General features: G+C 46.4%; 1 protein-coding gene across 1 annotated transcript; it reads right to left on the bottom strand.

Moving 5' to 3' along the window:
- Nucleotides 1-2,227: 2,227 nt before the first annotated feature.
- On the bottom strand, nt 2,228-25,308 carry AHCY (adenosylhomocysteinase). The gene is made up of 10 exons (XM_021540441.3): nt 25,221-25,308; nt 24,251-24,441; nt 21,529-21,604; nt 19,633-19,785; nt 15,233-15,345; nt 12,419-12,626; nt 11,527-11,614; nt 10,529-10,646; nt 6,190-6,384; nt 2,228-3,211 (listed from the first exon to the last, which is right to left on the bottom strand). The coding sequence occupies exons 1-10, from the start codon at nt 25,246-25,248 to the stop codon at nt 3,080-3,082; spliced, it is 1,302 nt and encodes a 433-aa protein (XP_021396116.1). The 5' UTR covers nt 25,249-25,308; the 3' UTR covers nt 2,228-3,079.
- Nucleotides 25,309-27,242: the final 1,934 nt, after the last annotated feature.

Below are 27,242 nucleotides of genomic sequence, written 5' to 3'. Positions count from 1 at the left end.
AACAACTCAAGGTCATTTCTTCTTGTCCCATCCCAGTTCCATCGGAGCAGAGCCCAGCCCCCTGGCTGTCCCCTCCTGTCAGGAGTTTTGCAGAGCCAGAAGGTCCCTCCTGAGCCTCCTTTTCTCCAGGCTGAGCCCATTTCCAGCTCCCTCAGCCGCTCCTGGGGCTCCAGCCCCTTCCCAGTTCCGTTCCCTTCCCTGGACACGCTCCAACCCCTCAATCTATTTCTTGTGAGGGGCCCCAAAACTGCCCCCAGGATTCGAGGTGGTGCCTCAGCAGTGCCAGCACGGGGAGCAGTCAGTGCCCCGCTCCTGCTGGACACACCAGGTCTGGGACAGCCCAGCTGCCCCTGGCCTCCCTGCCCACCTGGGCACGCTTTGGCTGTAATGTGGATTGTACAAGTTAAGAAACCAGTATGTAGTCACAACGTGGAACAGCAGCATGTATGTTTTAAAGGAAAGCAGCTGCTACACCAAAGGTCAGGTTTCAAAGACTTCCATTCATCCTGGAAAGCATCTGAAATGGAAGAGAAATCTGTGTATTTTACTGCAAATTATTCAAAATTGCCCTTGAGAAAGAGTTCAAACAGCACATATCACAGTGAGAACTAAGATGACCCCACTGAGGCTGAACAGCTGCACCTAAAGAATATGAAGTGCACAAAAAAAAGGCTGAACAAAAATATTCAACACACTCGTTTCCAAACCACTCTGCTGACAGGTACTGACCACAGCAGGGCTGCAGCCACCAAACCACAACTGCACTGGGAGGGAGGCAAGAAATTCTGCCAGTGGTTTTATTAGGGCCTGTGTCTGATCTGGTCCTCTTCAACAAATAATATAGCAAAATAATATTAACAGCATAATTAAAAATAAGCAAAAAATAAACACAAAACCTAATAAATACATTCCAAATATAAATTCTGCATTTTATCAAACCATTATAATCCCACACTGCTAACTTGTTCACAGTAGTGGATTTTCTGCAGCAGATCACATTTGCATTAGTTTGGTTAATGAATATGCTGTGCTGGAAGTCACTGGACAATTCTTGCTCTCACAGTGGTACTTTAATGCCCTGGCCCAGGGCCTTGAAAAGCAGATGAGATCTTTTTAGAACTGCTCTGGGCACTTCCCTGATTTGTCTGTGGAATCATGAATGTAGTGAAGATGGAATTAGCTCCCTCCCAGAGCCACAGAGGGAGAAAATGAAGCAGCCAGCACAGGTTGTAACACAGGAAATTCCAGTTAAATGTACAGAAAAATGCTTTCCCCAGAGGGTGGTTGCATTCTGGGAGAGAAGCCTAAGGAGATGATGTGATCTGACCCAAGACAACTGAAACTCTCCTGGGCAAGTTCATCTCAGCATGGCCCTAGTATGAGGACAGGGATGAACCAGAGACCTCCAGGTGGCCCTTCCTAATTTAATTTTAAGAACCCATGATCCAAGAGCAGAATTACAGCCTTGCACTTCAGCACAGCAGATTTCAGCAGTGAAATGGGTTGAGAAGCCAAAGCTCAAGTAGTGGAAACTAAGGAATACGGAGAGCAGCAGTCCTTATTTTCCTACTGCATTTTTTCTACCACAGTGACGTTTCATGTTACTCTGTGCCACAAGCACAAGGTGCACATCTAGATGTGTACTCAACTGTTGTGTCTCTTGAAGGACAATCACCATAAATGATTATGGAGTCATTTAATGGGACCCTAATTCAGTACAAATTGGTGCTTTTTAGAGGTCAATGCAAAACAAAACTATGAAAAAAGCTGAACACTGAGCAACATCTTGTGTACTCATCTCTTTTGTTTCCTCCTCCAACACTTCACACTCCAGAGCATCTTTTCCAACTGACCACGGAGGTTTGGGCATGAATCTGAGAATTCCAAGTACTTTGTAACATAATTCCAAACCTTCTATCTTCTTACATCCAGAAACAGAGGTGGCCTGCAATACAATGCTGGACTGAAGAAGACATTGGCAAGAAAGAGCATGGCATATGGAGGTAATTCTGTGTGGGCAGTGACCATCCTTAAGATTTAACCCTTCAAGTATTTCCTGAGAAGCAGCTTTTCCCAGCCCCAGTACAAGATGCAGAGCAGCCACAGCAAGGGCTTTTGCCTTGAGGACACCCCATGTGGGTACATTAAATATTTTCAGTACCTTAAAGATCACACAAATATAAACAAACCCATGACAAACCCCAAAACATCTCACTGCACAAAACCAGCCAGGCCACAGTCAGATCTTTAATAAAAGCACTTGAAGTCAGTGACAAACATGGTACAGCAGACATGACAACTCAGAGAAATCAAGTTGGGGGTAGCACTGTGCTGCTGGTGTCTGCAGAGGATTGAACAAGACCCCTAAACTCAGTGATCCCCTCAGTGGCTCCTCAGCTGCTCACAAAACTCTTGAAGGCCGCTAAAAAAGTCTTTCTTGCCTCACCCCTCCTCAAGCTGGTATAGCAGAAGCACAAAATGGTCTTAGTTCTAACCAAAATCAATGGAGTAAATTAACCCAGGAAAAAGCTCCAGCTCTAATCTCTGAACAGGAGGCTGAGTTGCTTTTACAGCAAGGAGACCAAGCAACCCATATCCTCCTGTTTCACAATATGCAATATTGTGAAATATTACCAGGGCACTGTTGTGGAGAGGGCCTGACACTGCCAGTCTCCTGCTGGAATTTACCTGACTGGAGCAGGGCATGGCAAAAGCATCTCCCTGTAGAAACCGTTCCCCACCTCATGGTGAACCTGTTCAAAGCTGTCAGCCACTTGTGTGGCAAGACTACACATTCTCGTTTAGCCACTCTGTCCTGCTCTCCCTTACTGGAGCATTACAAACCAACAAAAGGTGCAGAGGATCCTTTTCACTGTGACATTAGCTAAGTAACCAATTCTAATTCCAAGAGTCAGTGATCCTCGTCCACTGACAGGGCCCTGAAGGCTCTCTGGTAAGGGAAGGGGTTGTGCAGCACTGAGAGGAAAATGGCAAAAGGCTTGTCCTCAGAAGCCCAGCACACACAAGAGCTTTGCAAGGTTGTATCCCTGCACTTTGGTCTTTGGGTAGTGCCACCTGCTCAGTATCTGTAGTGGTCTGGCTTGAAGGGCCCATCTCTGGACAAGCCCAGGTATTTGGCCTGTTTGTCACTCAGCTTTGTCAGCTTCACACTCAGCTTGTCCAGATGAGCAGCAGCCACAGCTTCATCCAGCTGGAAAACAAAACATTGAGAAAAGAACATTAGAACAGAGTTCTATTAGTTCAGGAAGTCACAGTCCAGAGGGAAAAATGAATATGTGGAAAACAACAGCAGCAACAAGGGGGACTTACACTGACACAGCTTTTTTCCTGCCAACATACCTCACACCTGTCTGAGCACTGACCTGCACTCACATGAAAGAGCCTTGTGCTTTTGAGGGAGTCAGGTTAAGTGAGACAAAATTTTATATAATCAAACCTGTTTCAATCTCATTTACACATTCACATTCATCCAGCAAGCAAAGAACAAAGAGCAAACTCTTCAGATAAAAGAATATCCAGTTTGGTAAAATGATAAAGCCCCAGTTTCCACTACAAAAACACCTGGACATACTACACTGTCATCCTACAGTATTATGCACGTCCTAACACTGGAAAAAAATTCCTGCCCTCTCCAAATATCCCATCTTAGGGGCACATGAACAATGAAAGTCATTCCAGAATCTCCAATTCAGCAAGATTACTTGTATCCATTGGCACTGTCTTCATGAAGAATAGAACCAAGGTGGGCTGTAGGACACAAGCACAGAAAGGTTGATATATTTTCTCTATCCCAGAGGTGTCAAGCAGATATGTAAACTCAAGAAACTGAAAAATGTATAAAGTTATAAGGCAGTTAAGTGCTCCAGGAGCAGGTACAGGAGGGTCAGAAAACAAACAGGAGCATGCTGACCAAACTGCTGTGTCAGAGGGGGATGTACAGCCACAGGGGATATTCAAAGGTAGAACGCACAGCACAAGTAGGGATCAAGGACAAGTCTGACCATTTGCAATTCCTGCAAAAACCAGGCAATTACTTCAGAGGATACAGAAACAAGTTAAGTCTAAATGCCAGCAGCACAGAGAAGACCAGTAATGTTTCCCTCATATTAGTTAAGTAGACATGAAAGACTGCAATATAACTGAAAGGCAGTAGATCAACAAAACAATCAAGGGCCAAACCTGCAGCTTGTGTGAACCAGGGCCTAAATGATTCAAAAACTAGTCCTGGATTTCCCCCTCCAAGGACCTGTAGTAACAAAGCCACTACTCTGAAGTAATCCCATGCCATGAACCAGATAAAAAGCTCCATCTGCACAGAGTGTAACTCACTGCAGCTCAGCCTGCACACTGTGGACCTGCCTCTTGGGAACCAGGACAGCCAGAGGTGACAAGACAAAATCAGAAACCTAAGGGGAAATGGTTGAAATGGTGGCAGTGAACCATGAAATCCCCCAAAGAGTCAGGTAAATGATGAAAGAAAGAAAACCTAAGGGGAAAATCAGTGTTTAGAAGGGAAACAAGTATTTAAGCCTAGTATATCCTGTCAGGATGCCATGAAACAAAAAAAAAAAAAAAGAGGGGCAGAAATTGTATTCTCATCTGGTTGATTAGACTGAGGTGAAAAGCTCTCACAGGTGCATTCCCAGTGAATTTAAGACAGATTCCACCTACTTGAAAAAGAACTGAGTCTCTGACAATTCCGAGATGAGGTTTTCAAGCAGCAGCGGGGATCAATTGTTTCACAGCTGCTTCAGCTTGTGGACTTCAAGACTTAGACATAGAGATACACAAATTCAGACAAAGGTAAGCAGACATTCTCACCTTAAAATCAAAGCTAAGCAGGACAGATTTGGTGCCAAGAACATAGAGACAAGAGTTTTCCTGGATTTCCAGGAACACATATTGCAGAAATGTGCGCACATTTGTAATGGCCAATCAAAGCAATATTCTTGCAGTCAAAGAAACTGCACTGTAAAGTACCTGGTAATTGTTAAGTCTTGCATCTGGACCTTAAAGCAATTGCACAGAGCAAGGAAAGACATCAATCCAGAAAATTATCACAGGAAACTCTTTTGTTGGTTCTGATAAGGTGAATGCTTTACTCTTTGAATAAAGCCCTCTGTGAGGCACAGAGGGTCAAAAGTGTTTTGTCACAGTGGATGAACCTGAGATCACTGCCATATGCTCCCCTAACAGGCAAATTTACATTTAACTTCTTTGCCATTACTTCTCATTTCTATGTATTTCCAGTTCAAATATGCTTACTAAAAATTGTTATTCAGTGAGAGGATGAAGTCACATTTTATCAGCAATACTGGGATCTCATTTTCAAGAGAACTGTCAATAAGACTATTCCTTTGAAGACAATTATGTGTCCGCTCCTACACTGCATTTCTGGTATGCTTTGCTTGATCCTTAGCTGATGAGTCTGTAAACTTAGGTTCTTCAGGAAACACCTCCTTGGTAATCCCAAACATACACATTCTACTTCCCAAATGGAAAGTATTTTCACATTTATTCTCACACCTGGTTGTGCTCCAAAAGCAGTGGGATTTAACTCCAACATCTTTTTCCATGAGCAATCTCAAATTCTCAGGCTTGTTTGGGAAAATTAAAACCATGCTAGTTTTCTAAAAAGAATATACAAACTGTGACATGATCCAGACTTTTCCAAGAAGAAAGAATGCAGAGATAAGTTAAAAGGGAAATCTGAGGGAGTCTGTCATTAATATTTTGTGAAGTTATTAAGACCAGATTGTGATAAGTTCTCTCAAGTGCAAATGGAATCAGGACTCTATCAACCACAGTAAAAGGGATTCAATTTCACTCCAGCTTCTACTCTGCCCACTGCACTGTGCTGCTGGACAGGTTTGTAGAAGGAACAAGCTGGTTGACAGAAGCTCTCCAATTACCATGAGGCAGCACAGGGCTTCCCAGCACCTTAGAGAAGTCAAGAAGTGCCTGGATGTTGTCACAGGACCAGCAAGTCCCAGTTCTGCACACAAAAGAACAGCTCATTCACACCCAGCATGCCCAAAGCCAAACATCCTCTGAAGGACAGAACCACTTTGCAACAAAAACCTTCAGCAGGAAAATGAATTCAAGCACCAACAAAGCCACACCCAAAGTTGGCCTCCTGTGCAGCACCACTGTACGGCTGTCACTCACCTTCTTTGGCAGGAAGTGCACCCCCACAGCATATCTGTCACTGTGGGTCCAGAGCTCGATCTGAGCCAGGACCTGGTTGGTGAAGGAGTTGCTCATGACGAAGCTGGGGTGGCCCATGGCACAGCCCAGGTTGACCAGGCGGCCCTCGGCCAGCAGGATGATGTGGCGGCCGTTGCGCAGGGTGTAGCGATCCACCTGTGGGAGCAGCAGGGCCACGTCACACACGGGGCAAGCCTGGGGGCTCGGGGGCCTCCCTGCCCCTCAGCAACCACACAGACACCCCTCTCTCCATCCCGCGTGTTTGCAAAGCCTGCAGGAACGCTGGGCTCCACAGCACACATGTCCTGGCATCTGCTTCGTACTCAACCAGCTCTCCAGTTTATTCAACCAGCTCTCCAACTCTCCTGGCTTTTCACATGCCTGTAGTCCCTGCCAGCTGTGATGGGAATTTGCTGCTAGTAGTAGATTCCATTTCATCTGCACCCACTGGTGAGTGATGACAGGGAAGAGGGAACACCTCTGCATGAAGCAGTCCAGAACCTTGGCATCCTGAGACAGGGTAACAGCCAGAGCCCTCAGCCTGATGAGGGCCCCCTGGAACTGTTCTCACCTCTGCAAGCCCAATACATAAAATAAACAGCTGTCCTGGCTCCTGGTGTACCCTGCTTTGCTCTTGGGTCCCCACCGGCATGATCCTCTCCATGCCACCCCAGGGACAGCAAGACTCTGCACACAGAATCCAGGCTCAGATGGGCTAAGGAGACAGATAATGTCATTTAGCATGTGCCTCAACTGCCTGGCCAGACTGGACTCCTGCAATGTTAAACTTAACTCTACTTCTCCTTTCCAGCTCTCATTAGCTCTTCCCTGCCCTGCCTTCACCCTAGAGGAGGTTACAAAATTAAAGCAATAATGAAACACCAATATGGCCCATAAATTGCAAGAATATTCAGTATTAACTGGTATTTATTGCTCATGTCATAAAAGCATTTGGGAGTAGAGCACTTTGGAAATACTTAAAACATAATCAGCAACCAACTTTGACAAAATCTACTGCTTCACACCATTTATCTTCTGCTAGCACAGCAGAGCAACTGTGACAGACTTAAAAGGGTTTCTCCTCACAACTGTATTTAAACTTCAGAGGCTAAATGTTATTTAATATGTGTTTTACTTAAACACAACTTTCAATTGGCCTGGAAGTTAAAAGCCACATGTGATGAAGCTGTAATTGCAACAATACCCTCTTCTGAAAAAACATCCTTGTGCAAGACTTTAGCAGAGATGACAAGAGCAAACCAACCCAAACCATGTTTTCTATAACAGGTATTTTGCCTTCAGAGCAGATGTGTGCCTCCACCTGCCTGCCCCAGCTATCCTTCAATCACAGCACCATTTTCTGCTTAGGTTCACATGACAGATTATTATGATTTCAGCACAACACATGCAGGCAGTAACCACCTCGAAGAGCAGCCCTAAATTAATCTTGATTTCTCCTCCCCAAAAGCACTCAGAAGGTGGGATAAGAATGATCCCCCCCTGAGCAGCTGCAGTTGTTATTTTGGATGCCAATTCACCATTGTGGACCAGCAGTAACAGTGCTCAGTCCACCCAAAAAACACCATATGGACCATCACAAGATTATGAGAGGAAATAACAAAAGAAGGAACCCGATGAGAAGCAGAACATGAAAAATCCTGAGAACAGCTGCAGTATTACTTATAACAAACATTGCATTAACAGAGTGAACTACTTAAAAGATAGTTGAGCAGTTAAAGTAGCATTTCAGTTTTGAAGTCTCCATTGGGTGGTTTGGATGTCAAAATCTTATATCCTTACATAATATCCACACCACTTGGACAGCTGGTGGCTTGTGCATAGAACCCCACACCTTCAGCAACCTGTCCTGACATACTCAACGTGCAGGGGAACACAGAAAATGTAAAATTAATGCACAGAAATAAATACAAGATAGTAATGGTACCAGCAGAGGCCTAAGTCAGTACTGTGGAAACACATCTCATATACAGGCAGATAAAACAGTCTGATTCATAAGCTCAATAAATTGCTCCAGAAGTGAAATTCAAGTCATCCAAGCAATAAGCTGCTCTCTGCACTTAGACAAATGCTTCCTCCTTTTCCCCACTGGAATTTGTTTGGCTCTGGACTTTCTGGCTGCTTTGCACTTTCCTTCACATTATATGGGACTAATTTACAAGCCAAAGTTCATTGACTGACCTTTCCTTGCCCTCTCGAGTTGAGTTTGTGCTGCAGGTCAGTCTGATACTCAAACACAGCTGAGCAGGGCTGCAGTGCAAACCCAGAGGCAAACCAACCTGCCAGTTTTTCAGTAATAAACCTATTTCCTCCTTACCTGTCCTCTGAAAGCAACACATCAGTCACAACAGTACAGTAAGATATTTGTCTTATGGAAGTATTAAACATCTCTTACATCAGCACAGCACTGGTACTGAAATTTTCATGTTGGACACAGTCTCAATTACTTGGTACCTCCAGCTGAAGTTAACCACCCTCAGCCCTGGCATTAATCCTCTCATCACAAGAGATGCTCCTCATAGAAAGTGAACAATTTTTGCTCTTGTACTATGTTGCCCTCTCTGGTTCAGATACAGAAACTGCCAGGTTTTAGTAAAAATGTGAATATTTAGAAAGTTAGATTTCTTCAGCATTAATCTATATGGACAATCCTTGACCCCAATTCCATCCTTTTCAAAACATAATATTTTTTTTAACCAGAAACTTGTTACAATTTTCATACCTGGGACCACACTGCACCTTAATGCACTCTGTCATCAATGCCAGACTGGCTCCTCAAAGCAAAGCACTTAAAAAGGGATTTACTGCCTCTGTTCGGGGAGCTTGACTGGTGCCATATTAGCACCCAATTAAATCTTCAACAGTGTTGATTCTTCGATCAGTCCAAGGTTTAGTTTTAAAACAACAACCTAAGCTAGCAGAAAGCAGACTCCTGTGGAGAAACCTATGGGCTCCTCTAGGAGAAGAGCTCCTGAGCAGAGTCAGCTCCACTAAGGCCATAGGCAAGAACAAACCTGAACACAGTGAGAACTTGAGAGTTTAACTCCAGACCTGGTCAAGGCCATGCAAAGTGTCCCAACATACCTTTCACAAGTGCTTAGTAAGATTTTGATGTACCTGGCCAATAAGCCACATGGGAGTTATGAAAATTGGAAGGGCAGATGGAGATCTGAGAGGTATGTTTGGGTGTGGTGTTATTAAAAATGTACAAAACCTATCCCAAAATCGTGCTATCAGCAAGGGCACTCCCTCTTCAAAAGGTAACCAAAAGTCCCACACCAAGCCAGATAACACCTGGTTTGCTTTATGTGATGTTCTCTCTCAATCTGGGGTCACAAAATAGTTTTGATCTAGTTCACTTTTGTTCCTCTGCTTTAAGACACACAGTTGAAAAGTTGACACGTTCAGATTCTGATTTTCCTTGTGTAGCTACAGCCATAACTTAATACAAATACATGGTGGGCATGCAAGCTGAGCAAGGGTAAAACATCTTGCCTGGTCTGCCCACACAGGTTTCTAAAATGAAACCACCAAGCTCTGGAAGAGAAACCCAAGTTTGGCAGAGCTCCAGATAGGCTTTCCCGAGGCTTCAACTTCAGAGTAGATTAAAAAAACACACCACACTTTGAAGACAAAGAGGTGTGAATTTTTTCATACCTTGACAGAATCCCCAAAGTAATTCCATTGAGATTCCCTTAGGACTGTTCTGTTGCAGAGCAGTACATGAGCAAACGCTCCACAAGAGAAGATTCAGGTCAGGCACCAGGCAATCTATGGGTTCTGCTTTTAAGTTTTATAGGGTGTCTAATGGTTTGCTCTGTCTTTCTCATCTACCTTGCTTTTGGAAGCTGAGCTAAGGCATTGTTTTCAGCTCAGGGATATCAAAGCAAGCATATTTGCATACCCCCTGCCCATGCCCCAAACATCAAAGCTGAATGGACTTGATGCCATTAATTGTCTCTACAACCAGCACTAAGAGTAGGCTACTGTCTCTCAAGGAATTGGGAGCAATAGAGAAAGATGTGCCCATACCAGGCACCTCTCCTCAGAAATCACCCCGAGGGACTTGGCACTGGCTGGAAACAATTTCTTTCATGCCAGCCCAAGACAATCATGTGCAGTTTGTTCCTGGTTAGCAGGATCTGAATTCTGACTAGAGCAACAGTGGCTTCCAACAAAGCTAGAAACACCAAAGAACCTGAAGAGAAATACTCTCTAGAAATGGACACTAAGTAGCTACTGCTTTTTTCCAGCAGGAGAGACTGTGGAAAGGCCGCCTTACCTGAGGTTTGATATTCACTGCCTCCACTGCATTGTCATTCAGCCACTTGGCATCAACTTCCACATCAAAATGGCCAATATTACACACTATGGCATCATCCTTCATCTGCTCAAAGTGCCTGCAGAAGAAAAAAAGCTATATTAAAAGTTAATCCACACAGTTTTCCCCCCTCAGCAGATGCTCCAAACCACAGCCTGGCAAATGCCCAGCTCAGTAACTGCATTGATTCTCACAAGGTGTGGTAGGTAACCCCTCCAGGCATGGCAAGTCCACCAGAAAAGACTCTCAAGCTTCTGGGGAAAGGCATTTCCCAAGGATGTAAGAACTTACTGGAGATAAAGTATTTTCCCAGTATGGAAAGTAATAAAATTTTAATTGGTCAAAACAAATACCTACAGTTGTTCTCCTTCTTACAGAGAAGAAATAATTTTCTTAATGAAAACTTTCTTTGAAGTTCCCAGCAGTTTTACATCTCCTCCCACGTAATCTGATCTTCCATTACAACAACATGTACAGTCATCATGTACAGTCATCATGGCAAAGAAAGCAAGGAGTCTGTGTGGAGCTGGGGCTATAAACTGAGATCTAAGAAGCAGTAACCAAACACTGCAGGGCAGTACACTGAGAACAGGCTGGTTTCAGCTGCTGATATGCACCCACAGATGGAATCACTTTCAACCTTTACCTGCCTCCTCTTCTGTTCACACTTGTCTGGCCTAACACAAACTTCAGCCCTGATGCCTTCATTCTCCAAAAGTCAATCTACCTTTCTGCAACTCTTGTTTCTCCATCATTACATTCCATAAGCCAGGAACAACTGCAATGTGTCAACATCCAACCAAACTGACCAAAGACTTAATTACTCATTAAATTCATACTAAATTCTGATGTCCAGAAGTCAGACTGTATGCCAACTGCTGACAGGTTATGATTGTATTTTAAAAAAGAAATCTAACTGTACAGGCATGCTTTCAATAAAGCAAGTGTCTTGGCCATACCTCCCCTGCACAATGTCAGTGCAGCCAGTGGTGGTGACAAAGATGTTGCCCTCTTTGCAGGCCTCCTCCATGGTTGTAACTTCATAACCTGAAAAGAGAAAATGTTACTTCTCTACACAACCACCACTATTTATTAACAAGTGGGCTGTAATATCAGAAGTAGAAAAATACAGAGAAAGAATGAGTCAAATGATTCTGCCCACACCTGGCCTAGAAATGATGCAAAGTAGTGGGATACTGGTCTTGCTATACACCAACATGATAGAAAAACCATCCATCCCTCACCCTTTTCAAATCTGTGGATCTGTGCATTCAGTGTCCAAAGGTATATTCTGTTACAGCACTCAGACTGGATTCAGGGGGTCGAATTTGCAAAAGAAGTGCCCTGACAATACCTGCAGTTTTTGGCAGGTATGAACACAAATGGGATAAACTGGTACCAAGAGGCACAATTACAAGAGGCACTCACAGAAAGAAAAAAGCTCCAGAGAATGCCCTGAGCTCAGCTGGAGAGACAGAGCATGGCATTGCTCTTCAAAAAAACATATCAAAGGTAAGGTGTTTTTTAATATTTTAATTCCAGTCAAGCCTTGCCCCACACTGGAGATCAGAACTGCACAACTTGAGGACAATCCCTCAAGCCCTACCCCCTACATGGTCTCTGAATCTCTGAATCCTTGATTCCAAACACACTTTCAAGGCCTCTAGTAACAAACTCCTTCTCTAACTGCAAGAAAGAATTCCTACAGTTAAACTGGATTGAACTGTACCTCAGCAGGGACAGGGCTAAAGCCCACAGAGCCTTTCTTGGCCAGCTCTCATTTACTGCTCTACACTGACATGCAGAGACCCTGTCAGATGCCCCAGTTCCTGTTCTGCTCTCAGCTCCCACCTTCCATGGCTGCCTGGAGCGCGTTGATGGGATCGATTTCGGTGATGATGACTCTGGCTCCGAAGCTCCGCAGGGCCTGGGCACAACCCTTGCCCACGTCCCCATATCCTGCCACCACTGCCACCTTCCCAGCAATCATGACATCTGTGGCACGCTTGATGCCATCAATGAGGGACTCTCTGCAGCCATAAAGGTTATCGAACTTGCTCTGAGGGAGAAAATGGAGCAGTTTCAGAACAGATAAAAGCCACTCAACTGGAATTTCCTTAAGGAAAAAAAATGGACTTATGTGCAAGTACTACAAGAGTCACTTAAATACTTTAACCACCATGAGGGACAGGAAGCAGACATCCTGGTTTGATGTTTTTATTTATCCAGTTTCAATCTATGGAGTTACATCAGACAGGCTTCAACATGGTGAGAAGCATTTCATAAATACACTGTATCAACTGACCAGGGCTTGGACTTGCTAGAAACTTCTTAGAAGTAACCTGAGTGTCCTTCACACCAATGTAGGTCTGAGCTCCTAAACCAGATGCTCACCAGTTCCCTGCTGCTGTTTATCGGACAATGAACTGAACCAAGTGCCACAGGAAGGCAAAACACACCAGCAGCACATCATTTTATCTTTGCAAGACACATCCAACCTGCAGAGCAGCAAGCTGCCCACACCAACCAGGAGTAACTGGTTCATGCAGCCCCAGAAGATCCAAATTACATCTTCTCCCATGAAGAGTTACCCTAACACTGTCAGGTTACCCTAGCGCTGTCACTCACTATTGCTCAGACTTGGAAAAATTCAGCAAGAAGCCACTCACAAAAATGGTCACTGCAACCAGGACCCCCTGGATTTCATCTCCTAATGCCCCATCACACAACATCTTCCTACTGTAACACTGACACTAACAGCCAGACCCTCCAATCAAAAGTGCCCAGCTAAGTCAGACATCAAATATTGCCTTACCCCTTAAACACCTATCTAAACTCAAACACACATTGCTGTGCTGACTTTTGTAATGCTCCTTCTTCTTCTGAAGCCTTTTGTTTTGACCATGAGGAGGGGCTGTACAAACAGATTTGATTATGTGGGGAGTTACAGAGACAAAGAATTTTTAAAGAAGCTGGCTACTAATGTTGTGCTGTGCTTCCCAAGGAAGCAATACTAAAAAAACTCCATTCACAGCAGAATTCTGGTCTCAAAGTCTGTCCTGGCTTTCTATAGCCTTAGGGCACCAATCTTTCTTGCTTTTACTTAACACAGCACTGTCTGCTACAGGCAATCCTAAAATTAAATTCCCAGAGGCAGAAATCTGGTCTAGTGGAAGGCACACCTTCACCACCTGCAGTTCTTTTAAGTATGAATAGAAACGGGATGAACTACCCATGGCAGGAACTGGCCAAAGTGTAACAATTGTTACAGAAGTTCCTGACTCAGTGCCTATAACAATTGCCAGAGGCATAGCTGCCATGAATGTATCAAAAAATTGTGTTACCAATCCTTCAAATTCTAGAGCTAGTGCCAGTTGGTATCCCTCTTTCCTAGTCCTGCAGATTTTCCTTGTAGCATAGAGGAAAACAGCATGGTCAGATTTGATTCCTCATCACCAAATCCCCCAACTGCAGTCAAAGCCTTCCAGGCATCTGTGCATTCCCATGCAGGTAAGAGAGCAGAGTGTGGGATGCAGACAGCTGCCCCACCCAAAATACATTTGAGTGGCAGAGGGGAAGAACAGAGCTGGCTGCGCACCTGCCTTCTCTCTCCAAATGTTAGCACAGGAACCTGGCACCAACTGGAAATATCAAACTGGGAGAGCAGAATTTGTCAGCTCAGTTGTACGTTTTCTCAGAGATCTGTAACTGTGGTGAGTACAAATCTTGTACTGTATAAATACCAAACAGTACTTGAAAACAAGCACTTGCTTGGCACTAGAACCCCAAATCCCTTCAAGAGGCTTTGTTAGAAACATCTGAATTTCCAAATCAACTAAACAGTATTAATAATTATTATGCAAGTGGCACAAATCTGGGTGAAAAGGATGTGAAGAACTTCTTTCAACATTAACTGGATTCCAGCCCACTACCTATGAAGTAAGTGTCAGGTACATCTTAGTAAGCAGAAAGGAGACAGCAAACTGCAGAGAAGGCAGGCCAAACACGAGAACTGCCAACCCAACAGGATAACGTCTGTATGGGAACTTGAGACAGAGTCAGTAACTAGATTTAAAAAACATCAAGATGCATAGTGCACCTTTAATTCCCACTATAATTCATCTGCAGCCAAAAAGCACCACGACCCTTTAAAAAACATTCCACTTCGTTCTCAATTCACCAGGGTTTATCCTGGAAGCAGTACTAAAGCTAAGCAAGGGATAAAAATCTCCCTCCTGCCCTCTGTTTTGCATGTGCTGCTCACAAAGATCAGCCACAGGCTCACCAAGCAACCTTTACCAGCTCAAGCTCAAGGAGGTCACACTCCCTTTTCCAGATGGTGTCTGACATCTGCCTGAGGGGTTTAAGCTACTCGAGTGAGGACAGGCTTCTTGTCACAGGTACTGACTCATGATCTCCAAAAGTGTGTTCACATTATAAAACAGCAGAAGAATGGATGTCCTTATATACAAAAAAACACCCGATGTCCTGACAACAGGGCACTTACAGTGACATCAAGGGCTCACTTTTAGGATATGGTGGAAGTCTCTGTTCAGAACTAAATCAGGAGAAGCTCAGCAAGAGAAGGAATACTTTCATGGGAATGACAACATCCTAACACTAAGCTGGTCAGAGAGCAGAACACTGCAGAAAGGTCTGTATTACCTTGGTGACAGAGTCATTCACATTGATAGCTGGCACTTTCAGGGTCCCATTGGCCTTCATCTTGTACAGGTTGTGAACACCAGTGGTTGTCTCTTCTGAAATACCTCTAATTCCTGTTAGAAGAGTAAAAGTATTCACCTTAGTTGCAGTCAGTGCTGTGCAAATCAGGCCATCCAGGTGCTGGGAGGATCCCCCAGAGGCTTAAGTTAAATAATCGGGATCGGGGCCGGCCCGGCCGCGCTCCGCGGCGCCGCAGCGCCCTCTGCTGGCAGCGCGGGCCGGGCCGGGCCGCCCGGACTCGCGGAATGTCCTGAGCTGGGAGGGACCCACAGGACCCCCCAGCCCAGCCCCATCCCTGCACAGACCCCCCAACAGCCCCACCTGGGCACCCCTGGCAGCGCTGTCCCAACGCTCCCGGAGCTCTGGCAGGTTTGGGGATGTGCCCATCCCTGGAGAGCCTGGGCAGTGCCAGCCATTCCCTGGAATCCTGTCACTGGTCGCAGAGATCAGCGTCTTCTCTTCCCCTCACAAGGAAGTTGTAACTGCAATGAGCTCTCTCCTCAGTCTCCTTCAGCTGAACACCTCAGCCACTCCTCATATGGCTTCCCCTCAAGGTTCTTCACCATCCTTATGTCCCTCCTTTGGACACTCTCTATTAGTTTAATACTTTTTGTATATTGTGCTGACCAAAAACACACAATATTCAAGGTGAAGCTGGCCCAAGCCCAGAGCAGGGCAGGCCAATCCCCTCCCTTGACCAGCTGGTGAAGCCACCCATGACAGAACTGGTCCTTCTGGCTCCAGGGCACTGCTTACTCACAGATAGCAAGTGTGGTCCAAATCCATCCTTACTCCTCCAAAAATCCAGCTGTGAGCTGGTCCAAGCCCAGGCAGGAAACTCTCAGAGCAATTCAACACGGTTTTCACAACAGAAAAGACAGATTCCCCAATGGAGCCTGAGACTAAGCCATGAGACCTTCCCGTTGCTCCCCAGACCATTCTGTAGCACATGAAGGAAATGGGACCAGCAGCATTCAAATTGAAAAGGCTGATTAACTGGAGAAGGCTCCAGAGAGGTCACTGCAGCTTTTTAAAACTTGAAATGGGCTTACAAGATACAAGATGTTTAATATAGCCTGTTGCAACAGGACAAGGGGGAATGGTTTTAAATTGAAATAGGGTGATTCAGACTAGATATAAAGATACTTTTTTTTTTTTTTACAATTAAGGTGAAATAGGCTGCCCTGAGAAGTGCTCTAGGTCCCATCCCTGGGAATGTTCAAAGGGCTCTGAGCAATCTGAGTTGAAGATGTCCTGCCCATTGCAGGCAGGTTGGAATAGATAGCCTTTAAAAGTCCCTCCCAACCCAAACCATTCTGTGATTCTGTGATTTGGCTGACTGATCCTCACCACTTCTATCTCTCCACAGAACCCTCGACAGCCCCAGTCCCCTGCTGGTCACCTGCTGAGGGAATGCATTCAGGCTTTGGAATATTTAGGGCTTGCTTAGAGGAGAAAGGAGAGTTTAAAGTTCACAGTGCAGCCTTGTGCACAGTGAAATGGAAGATCTGTAGACAGTCTCCCAAAAGCATCAGTTTCCAGAACAACTGCCTGGATCATGGACAATCATCTCCTTGAAGAAAAGCTTTTGGAGGTCACAGCAGGAACCTCAAGTTCAAACCTGCCCTCTCTCTTCTTATGTATCTTGCAAGTAAGATATACATTCAACCTTCAAAGGCTCTCTAGATGAATCCTGAGCTTAGCAGATTGATTTTCCACAGCATTAAGCAGACCTCACAGCCTGTATGCCATCAGCTTCCCCTCCCTGGAGGCACCTCATCCCTGCCCCAGGTGCCATTCACAGCTGGTCTAAACCACTCTGCAGCTGCCCCAAGTGCTGCCTACACTACTCATGGTCAATGCCCGAGGGACTGGAGAGCAGAGAAGGGCTTGCAACAAGGACAAGTTTGAGTTAAATTGACACAGCCTTGCTCAATGCTCAGACCTGTGTTTGTCACCTGAGCAATGAGCACGTCTATCAATGAATCACAAATGAGCCAGTCTTCCCCACACAGGTCTTTTGCACAGATGCCAGAAACCTCCTTTGCACAGATCACTTTCCCCACTGGTCAACTCTCATTTTCCCCCTTTCTTCCTTTATTTATCTTGGTATTAAGGGCATTGGACTTAATGGAATAAGCCAATAGTACAAAGGCCATTCTGCCCTCTAACTGCAGGCACACTTCAGGAGAGAGGAAGCTTACTGAGCAGTTCCACACACACATCTAACACATCTCCTAGCTGGAGGAATACTACTGTCAATGTTAGCTGCACACTAGGAGCAAGCTATTTAAATTAGAAGCAGCTGAAGCATGGAAGACAATTCCCTCTGAAATTAGCCCAGAAAACTTATCCAGTCTTTAAATGGCAAATGGCATTTTCAGCTGCCTCATGCCAAAATGTCTCCCATGCTCACAATCCACACACTGTGCATGCTCTGCCAAGGTCACTCTCATTCCACCTCCACAGAGGTCAGATTTCCCCACAAGCCCTTAGGATATATTAGCCCCTGTTAGCTACAAGATATCAAAACTGGATGCTACACTGCTTCATTTAAACAGACTTTGCAGCAAAGGGCAAAGTCTCACAGATCTCAGATTAAGGAGATCAAGACTCTACTCCATGAGTCCCATTCTGGAAGTTTTTCTGTTTCCAAGGAGCAATTGACTGGAAGGTAAAACAGATCAAGTTTGTCATCCTCTACAGAGATCAGTCTTAACTTACTGAACTGTTGCAAGAAGCTTTTCAACTGCAGCCAATGCAGACAGCCACACATTTTGGGAAAGACTGACAGGTGTTGCATCCTCCCTAGACTCTTTAAAACCCCAGAGGAAGAGTAATTTCTATGAATTTAGGAAGCAAACCCAGACAGGCATGTTTTTTATCAGAGGCAGGCTACACATATATGCCAATACACGAGACAGTTTAAGAGCCATTGTCCTATACTGCAATGTATTACTCTGGTCCCTTCTCCACCAGGAGCACAAGACCAGCAGGAAGGTGAAAAGGGCTGGAGAGGAGAAAGAACGACAACAGGAGGGCTGAAAGTGTGAAAGGAGCTCAGCTCAAGTACCTCTGGGAACAGACACCAACGAAGGTGTATATGGTAGGGAAACAGCCCTTCAAAACAGAGAATGAACATGGGAATACTTTCTTTGGCCTCTGACAGCACCAGGAAGACAGATGACCAATTGTATTCCCGGGCATGAAACATGGGAAAAGTGAGAGGTCATGCATATCACAAAGAGGCAACCCAGGAAGCACAAGACCATTGATGGAAGAGAGGCTGAGCAAAGACCAATGAAAACCTTTCATCACAGTTTAAATAACACAAAGATGTTGAGTGTTGGATTATGGGTGACATCAGGCTGAAGATGAAGGACAAAGTGACGCTTTTCACAGAGGAAGTTTCCCTTCTTCTGGTGCCCCTACCTGTAGCAGCACATGGATGAGGAGCAGAGCCTCAGACTCCCTACAAACAGCCCTGTTCACAGCCTGACACCTTCAGATTATTTTCCTCCTATCTTCCTACTAAAGCAGAGCATGAGTCAGAGGAGAGCTGATCCAGCAGGCTTCTACACCAACCTCCCCTCTACAAATCCACCAACACACCCCACTGTATCACCACCCAAATTCCTTCACATCCCAGACCAAACGTGCCCTTTAACAACCCTGGGCACATGTCTTGCTGCAGCACAGCTGATGGATACTGGCAGGGCTCAGGAGAGTCTGTCATACTCACCAGGCACAGATCACCCTGGTCATGTCCACTTCCCTTCACATAAATTTTTTACATAAACACATGCTAGCAACACTACACTGATCAGTTTTACTAACTTGCACTGAAGGCAAACCAAGAGTTCCTGACTCCATCAGCATCTTCACTGACACACTGAATGGGTATTTAAGGTAGAAAAGTTCCTTTTCCACAGAAGACTACAGGTAGTCATGACTTCATTCAGAACTGCACTAAGATGATAGGTAAGAAATGCATTAATGTAAAACTGTTAATTGCAAACAGACATTGAGCAGTTCTAGAACAAAGCCCTCTTCCAGGAAACTTTTGGCATGACAGCAGAACTAAATGGCCATTCTCAGGTAATGGGCACAGTGAAGTTTGGCCAGGACAGGTCACTGCAACTACAAAGCAGAGGTGGAAACAGCCCCTGCAGGTAAGAGATTCTGTTCTTCAACGGTAAGGAATTTTTACAGCCTGTTTGCATATGCCTGTCCCTCTTCTCCCAACCGTTTTTACACCAGCAGCAAAATCCTGCAGAAACACCCCCACCCAAACAGCCTCCCAGGCAGAACTGTGCCTGCCAAAACAAAACACAAGTCACCTTTCAGCAGCTGTGGGTATTTGGTATGAACTAGGTTGGTAAGATCTCCACCATCATCCAGAATCATGTTGAGGGGCTGCCCATCCTTGAAGTACAGGGTCTGCTCAATGCACCACAAGTATTCCTCATCTGTCTCCCCTTTCCAGGCAAACACTGCATGGGAACAAACACAAACCATTAGCCAGTTTCTTACTTGGCAATTAGTGAAGCAGCCAAAGGAAGATTTCATCTGCAGCTCCCAGTAGCAGCTGACAGACAGATGATTATCTGCGCCTGCAGGCCAGCAAAGACATTTGCACTGAAAAATAGGCCTCAGAATAATCACTGTTCCAGGCCAGAAACATGGTCAAAATTTTTAGACTTCGTTGTTCTCCTTATTCTTGTTCCATGTTAGAAAGGAGAAGATAAAGCAAACTAAAGCAGACTCACATCCACAGTACCCCACTCAGACATAAAGATACAGATAAATGAAAACACAACCACAGCATTTTCTAGCACAGCAGAAAACTCAGAGTTCAGTGTGAGCTAAGCAGCAGAATATAAACACTTCAGCAGCTCTGAGTTTAAATTCTAGTCTCTAGCCCAGTACTAAAATCCAAGCTGAGGTGCCTCATCTGCTCTAATCGGGGTGTATTTCTACACCAGTACAGCCCCAGCAATAGGCTGCCACCTGGTATGTTGCATCTACTAGGATTTGTTTCTTTCCAGGCATCTGTACTGTCTTCATGCTATACTCAGTCCTCAGAAGTACTCAGCCACTCAAATATGTATTGGGCACATACGTATTTACACACCCCAACACTTGGCTAAATTGTCATGTTTTCAGTGTTTACACAGAAAACTGACCTTGAGCCATGAAGAGCCAATCATGCAACTGCCTATTCTGTAGTAATGTGTGTTAGGATCTCATATTGAAGCTAAAGGACCAGCATTCCTTCAGGGTTTCATAAATTCAGTATGTGAATTGCAATATTAACAAAAAGAGCAAGTTCTATAAATAAGGATACAAAGGGCAATGGCCACACACTTTGACAAACACTCAACCTGTAAATGGCTCTTCAGCTGAGTTTTGGGTATTGAAAGCAGTGAGGAAGACAACCCAAAGTCTAAAGAATCCCACGTGGCCCTCTGATATCGCATACCAGGGGCAATGCCTGATGCTGGTAGTGCCAAAGGAACTGATGAAAGGATCTCTTTGTTGCCATAGAATGTGCCACAGTTAGGGAACGACCTGTGATAATAATTAATTATAATAGAAATGAGAGACCCCTCCCAAAGCAGACTGCCAGAAACCAAATTTAGCCTCTGCCAACAGCTGGGCTCAGTTCCCAGCACTGAGGGTTACATTTCATTCAACTGAGTTACACAGCAGACAGCGTCAGGTATTTATGCTGATCCATGAGGAATTGCTCCTTATTGGAACATCACAGTAACAAGACAGTAGCATCCTGATACAGCACTTAAGGGATATTAGGCAGGAACACAGCTGGGCTAATACTAGCCTAAAAATATCTTGGGTATTGACCCTGCCACTGTGACAGGGTACATGGCAGTTCCCTTACCTTTCCCAATCCCTATTTAGTATAGAACTTGCTGGAAAGCACCAAACACCTCCAGCTATACACACCTACCTACACACCACTCCATTTTATCACCCAGCCCATTCCATCATCTTAATGAGATGTACCAGAGCCCAACAGCAGCCTTTGCTGGGAGACCTGTGCACAGGCTGATGCAACACAGCCTGAATCAAATGTCCTGGTTTGTAAAAACTATGCTTCTGATGGGCTGTTTCAACCCTCAAGCTTGCTCAGAAGATCTTGATGTGTACAGTTTCATTTAGCAAGAACAGGCAGTACAGCCCAACTCAGCCAAACCAAAACATGGAAAACTTACCAGGGATACCAGCTTTTGCAATAGCAGCTGCAGCATGGTCCTGAGTGGAGAAAATGTTGCAGCTTGACCATTGTACCTGGAAAACAACCAAGTTTTGTTTGCTGAACAAAGTTCTGAGATATCAGGGACTCTCTATCAAACACAGGACTTAAAAAGGGAGCAAGAGCAGAAAGAAATTAGTGCAGATTCCTGCCTTTTTCAGTAGCTCTGCAAAAATAAGGTGAGAACTAAGAGCCTAAGTCAAGGAAAATTATGCCACATGGAGAGAATGTGAATGAGCTTTAGCTATGCCATACATCCAGCAATCTCCTTGCTCACAAGCACTTCTCTCAGACAGCCAGAGCATACTCCAGATCTTCAGGGGTGCCCAACAGGCACAGGGTTGGGAAGTTTTAGTGAATAAAGGTCAGATTTTCAGAACAGCCCCATAGCAAGTGTCCACTGAGGGTATGGACATGCAGCAACACACCTGCTGGCATTCACAAGAGTCAGAAATGCAGCTGAAACATTACACTCAATCCAGGCATTCTCTAAGATTATGCTCACCCACCTCCCACTCTGTGTTCCAGTCAAGGAAGCTTTTCCAGCTGAGCTAAGTGTTTTCCTCAGATTTCATAACTAGGCTCAGGCACCTAGAAAAGCAACAGCATGTTGCTGAGTTGCACTGGAAAGGATCTGAACACCTATCTGCAGCTCACAGCACCACATCCCAGAGCCACATACCCTCTGCTCCCCACAGGGCTGACTAGCAGCTATTTGCATGTTCACTGGTTATAGAGCCTGAGTAGAGAGGGCAATAAGGCACAGTCATACCATCTGATCAGAGTGTGACATTTTGAAGTAAAGGGTGCAGTAGAAAGCAGCCTACACTACCAATGCTTGTCATGAAAACACACCTGGAAGGAGCACAGGAAAACTGAATCCACAACCTAAAGCTGCACCTCCTCACCTGGGTTTTTACAAGTTCCTCCCACACCAGCAGAGGCAACATCAGGAGGTGTCATGACATTCAAAGTATACAAAATACCTATATACTGTTTACCATTCCAAGGTGATCTAGACTTGAGGTAGTGACATAGAGCCTAGAATAATGGGAACACCTGATGGGCTCAGACCCTAGTATTTACATCACTGGTTATGGAAAGTATTTTTTTTTTTTTGTTACAAATGATGAAGCACAGAGTATTTATTCTATCCTTATTAACCCAACCAAAACATGGACACCAAGGTTACCATGCTGCAGTGAGCTACATCCTTATTACATGGGGTATGAGTTTATCAGTTTCATTCATTTGGTACCTCCCTCCCTGGCACCAAAGTTCTGACAGAACAGGCGAATCAGGGCTGAATCCAAACTCAAATCAAAGCCTAAACTAATCCACAGGCATCAGGACAAGGAGTTAACACAGCAGCACACACCTTTAAAGGTACAACTACATCTTGGAGAAACCATATGTCTGCAGGTACCTCCCTGAATGACTTGGATAAATCCTATATAACACTGATCTGGGGTTATGCTCAACTTCAAGCAGCTTGGCAATGTTTAACTAAGCACACAGCTCCTCCTAGGCCAGCCATACTGGGATGCAGCAACCAACAAGAGCAGCAAGGAGCTTTCCCAAATTTCAATAGCTACTGCTTATTTTTGAATCCTGTGGAGGGACAGGAGTTCCACACGGAGTAGCTGGAACAAAGCCAGGACTGTACCCCCACATCAAAGTTCTCCTTCAGCACTGCACCATTCGCAGCCACAGGACAGCTCTGCACAGGCTGGGGAACACCTGCATAGCAGTATGTACCTAGCCTAGGCTGACCTGGCACAGTGTCCATACCTACCTCCTCCTCTTTTTGAGGAAACACCTTCACTGCTATGGAGAAAACTCCTCCTCCCAGCACCTTTCAATCAGCATGACACTGCTCAATTCTTAACTGTTCCCAGAGAGGGATTCCACGTAGGGCACCTCTGGGCAGCCAAACTGCAGGAAGAAGGAACTTCAGATCATACACATACTTAACAATCCATCGAAATTCCAGTCAACTCCCTGCTCAGCACACAAGCAACATAGATTGTGCTCAGATACCTGGCTCTCCTCATGCCCTGTACAGCAAACACTCAGCTGTGATGTCTGGACTTCATTCAGCAAGTCAGTAAATGGCTTCTAAGTATCTCAGACTTTAATACTGATGAGAGTAACTGGTCCATAATCACACAAAAAATTCAGTGGAGATCCCAGCCCTCGGTCCCTGAGCCACAGTGCATCCCTGCTCTTTCCTGCACAGCTGAAGGGCCAGCATGAGCTCTCAGTAAACTTCATTAGATTTTGCTGACTTTACCAGAGCAGAGCAGGGTTCTTAATACAGGCTAATCTGTGCTGGAGGCAGTCCCTAGAGCTGCAGCATGAACACCCACAGCACTGCAAGCCTGAGCACAGCATGGGAACAGCTGTGGGCACTGCCCAGGGCACTGCACACAGGGCACAACAGACACTCAAAGCTGCAGCTTGTCCACAGGGAAAACACACACCCTACACCCCAGAGGTGCAGAGGGAAAGCAACAAGCTTCTTGCTCAAGGAGAGAAGACAATCCATCCACGTGGAGATTGCATCCTCACCCAAAAAGCATAGACATTTGCCAGGATTCTGTAAGGTGTTACATAAGCAGGAGCAGTGACCTGGCAGAGCGTTATCCAAGAGCTGATGGAGAAACTCAGAGCCACGTTACCTCAGCCCCCAGCACGATGAGGGTCTCTATGAGCACTGCTGTCTGCACAGTCATATGGAGGCAGCCGGCGATGCGGGCGCCTTTCAGGGGCTTGGATGCAGAGTACATCTCCCGCATCTTCATCAGCCCTGGCATCTCATTCTCTGCAATCTCAATGGCCTTGCGACCCCAGTCTGCAAGGCTGATGTCAGCTGCAAGAGAAGCAGGACAGGTGTCAGAGTTTGAATAGCTGAGACCTTGGTATCCGTTCACACACTTGTGGGTAGGCACTGGCTGCAACAGCTGAACTGAACACCCAGACAGGCATTTTGCGGCAGAACGAAGTCTGGGGCCACTGAAGTTATTGCACGTGCTAAAGCTGACTGGACCAGTCTATACACCACTAGGACTGAAAACAGGCAAGGAAAGGACCACAGAAACAAATATATCAAGAGGAGGAGGTTTAATCTTAACCCCGCTAAGGGCTTGGTAGCTTTAACACGGCTGCTTTAAAAATATCCTGCAGTATTTTGGTTCAGAGCCTCCAGGGTAAATTATTTATTAATCTGAGCCTTACACTAATGCTATTTGAATGAAGCCTCCAAGAAATACCCAACCATTTAAAAAAAACGGGGTTCTTTGTGAAGTTTCAGGTCTACAGAAATACGCGCCAAAACCTTCAGGGCGCATGAGTCAAAGGTTCCAGGATGGGAAGCGCTTTCACCTTCGGAGCTAAGCCTGTTCCCGCCAAGGGCTCCGAGCAGCGGGCGAGGGACGGGGCAGCCAGGCCAGGAGAGCGGCACAACCGCGAGCGGGAAGCCAGCGGCGCCGCGCCCGTTCCCGCAGGGCGGCGCGGCCGGCGCACGGGGGGCTCGGGCCCGGCTCCGCCCGGGCAGGACCCCCGTCCTCCCGCCGCGGCCGCGCTTCCCGCCCGCGCCCGCCCCGGGGAAGGTGCCGAGCACGGCGGAGCCGGATCGGGGCTCGCACTCACCCACTTTGTAGGGCAGCCGGTCCGACATGGTGCAGCCGCCTGGCCGTGGGCTGGAGGAGGCGGCCGCCGCGCTGGGCGCGCTTTAAGTAGAGGCGGCGCCGCTTGCGTGAGGCGGGGCCGGGCTGCGCTCGGCGCGGGGCCCGGCCGGCGCTTCCTCCGGGCCGCCCGCGGGCCCGCCTCCTCTGCGAGCAGCGCGGCGGAGGCCGCGGGGCTGGGCTGGGCTATCCCCGGAGCCTGCCCGGCCGCGGCACCTGCGCCCCGGCGCGCTCTCTGCCGCAGCGGCGGCCCCGTGCCCGAGCAGGCTGGCGGCCGCTGCATCCACCGCTACCGCTGCCAGCACAGGAGCCGGTGTTTAAATATGTGCAGCGATGGCTCGGAGCGTGGACCAGCTTCCGCTCCCTGGGACCCGGAGATAAGAGGCAATGAGCAGAACCTGAAGGAAGTTACACCCGAACATGAGGAAGAACTTCTTTATTTTGCAAGTGACCACTCAATGGAACATATTGCTAAGAGGTTATGGAGTCTCCTTCACTGGAGATACTCACTTCCAGATCCATGCTGTGGGATGGCTCTGTTTGACCCAGGATGTGGGACCAGAAGCCCCATTGTGGTCTCTTCCAACCTCACCCATTCTGGAATTCTGTAACCCAGAGCCACATGAAGCCACAGCAGGTCCCAGGACAGTGCCAGGAACAGCCCTGATTCCTGATGCCAGGCCTCGCCACATGGACACTGAGCAGACAGCACTCCCTGTCTCACTTCCCAAGGGGATCCCAGGAGATGATCAGTGTGAAGTGTTACCTGGGGCACACAGACCCCTCACTGCAGCAGGACCCAGGCAACGGGCAGGATCCAACTGGTGAGATGCCAGGCAGAGCTGGGGCCAAGATGTGAGCAGCTCTATCACCCTGGACCTTGGACTTGGCTGCAGGCAGTTCCCCTCCCCAGCCTGCAGCCCTTTGCCAGGTTCTGGGCAGGGCTGCCTGCCCCCCAGGCACAGCCAATGCCTGCTGCACATGCAAGAGGCACAGCCCCGCTTTGGCCTTGCCTGCAGGTCACATACACGTCTGCTTCTGTTCTAACATCTAAAATATGTTTTTCATAAGCCTCAGTCATGAACTGGGATGAACTTTTCAGTCACACTGTTATACATGTCTCCTTTAACCCATGAAATACATAAGAGTGAGGATTTCCTTATAATTACACAGAAATTCTAATTGAATTATTTTGAAAAGTTTGAAATAATTCTCAGTGCAGAGTTTATCCTGAGACCTCAGTTCCCAGCTGAGCCTGGGAAAGTAATTATGATGGTAATTATTTTTTCAGGTGAGCAGCAACTGATCTTCAGTGACTGTCCTACAGCGAACAGACCACAGAAAGACAGAAATCCCAGTAGAACGCCTGGACAGACAATCAGTACACATGAAAATGGCAGGATTTCTGTCTAATACTCAGAGTGCTGCAGGTGCACTGGCACACCTGACACCATACAAGAAGTTCTGTAAATCAAAAGGTTGATTTACAGAAATGTAAGGCTGAAGCACAGGCTTCATTCCTTTTATTTTATCCCTCAGCATCCAAGCACACTTAGTTCCCCTCCAGGGATAACACAGAATTCCCTGCTGGTGCCCATGATGCTGCAGCCCCTCCTGGGCTCATCCCTCCCCAGCTCTGGCATCCTGAGCATGGGAAGCACCTGGAGCTGTTGGAGGGAGTGCAGAGGAGGACATCCTCCAGAGATGATGCAGGGGCTGGAGCCCCTCTGCTCTGAGGAAAGTCAGGGAGAGCTGGGGTTGCTCAGCCAGGAGGAGAGGAGGCCCCGGGGAGCCTCACTGCAGCCAAGCAGGACTTGGGGGGCCCTGGGGACAGAGTGTTCAGCAGGGCCTGTAGCCAGAGGAGAAGGGGGCATGGATGGAAACTGGAGGAGCTCAATTTAGCTTTGAAATGAGGAAGATGTTTTTCTCCCATGAGGGTGGTGAGGCCTTGGAACAGGCTATGCAGAGAGACTGTGAAGCCCCATCC

Source organism: Lonchura striata, chromosome 20, assembly GCF_050655825.1.
Source record: "Lonchura striata isolate lonStrDom1 chromosome 20, ASM5065582v1, whole genome shotgun sequence".
NCBI lineage: Eukaryota > Metazoa > Chordata > Aves > Passeriformes > Estrildidae > Lonchura > Lonchura striata.
The sequence above is the reverse complement of the archived record's forward strand: the minus strand, read 5'-3'. Positions and strand labels throughout refer to the sequence as shown.

Bases quoted from the DNA above. Each gene is read 5' to 3' on its own strand.
- AHCY (XM_021540441.3), bottom strand. From the start codon at position 25,248: ATGTCGGACCGGCTGCCCTACAAAGTGG. The intron at 24,442-25,220 runs GTGAGTGCGAGC...CTTCTCTTGCAG, and splicing joins CCGGCTGCCCTACAAAGTGG to CTGACATCAGCCTTGCAGAC. The intron at 11,615-12,418 runs GTGGGAGCTGAG...TTCTCTTTTCAG, and splicing joins GCTCCAGGCAGCCATGGAAG to GTTATGAAGTTACAACCATG.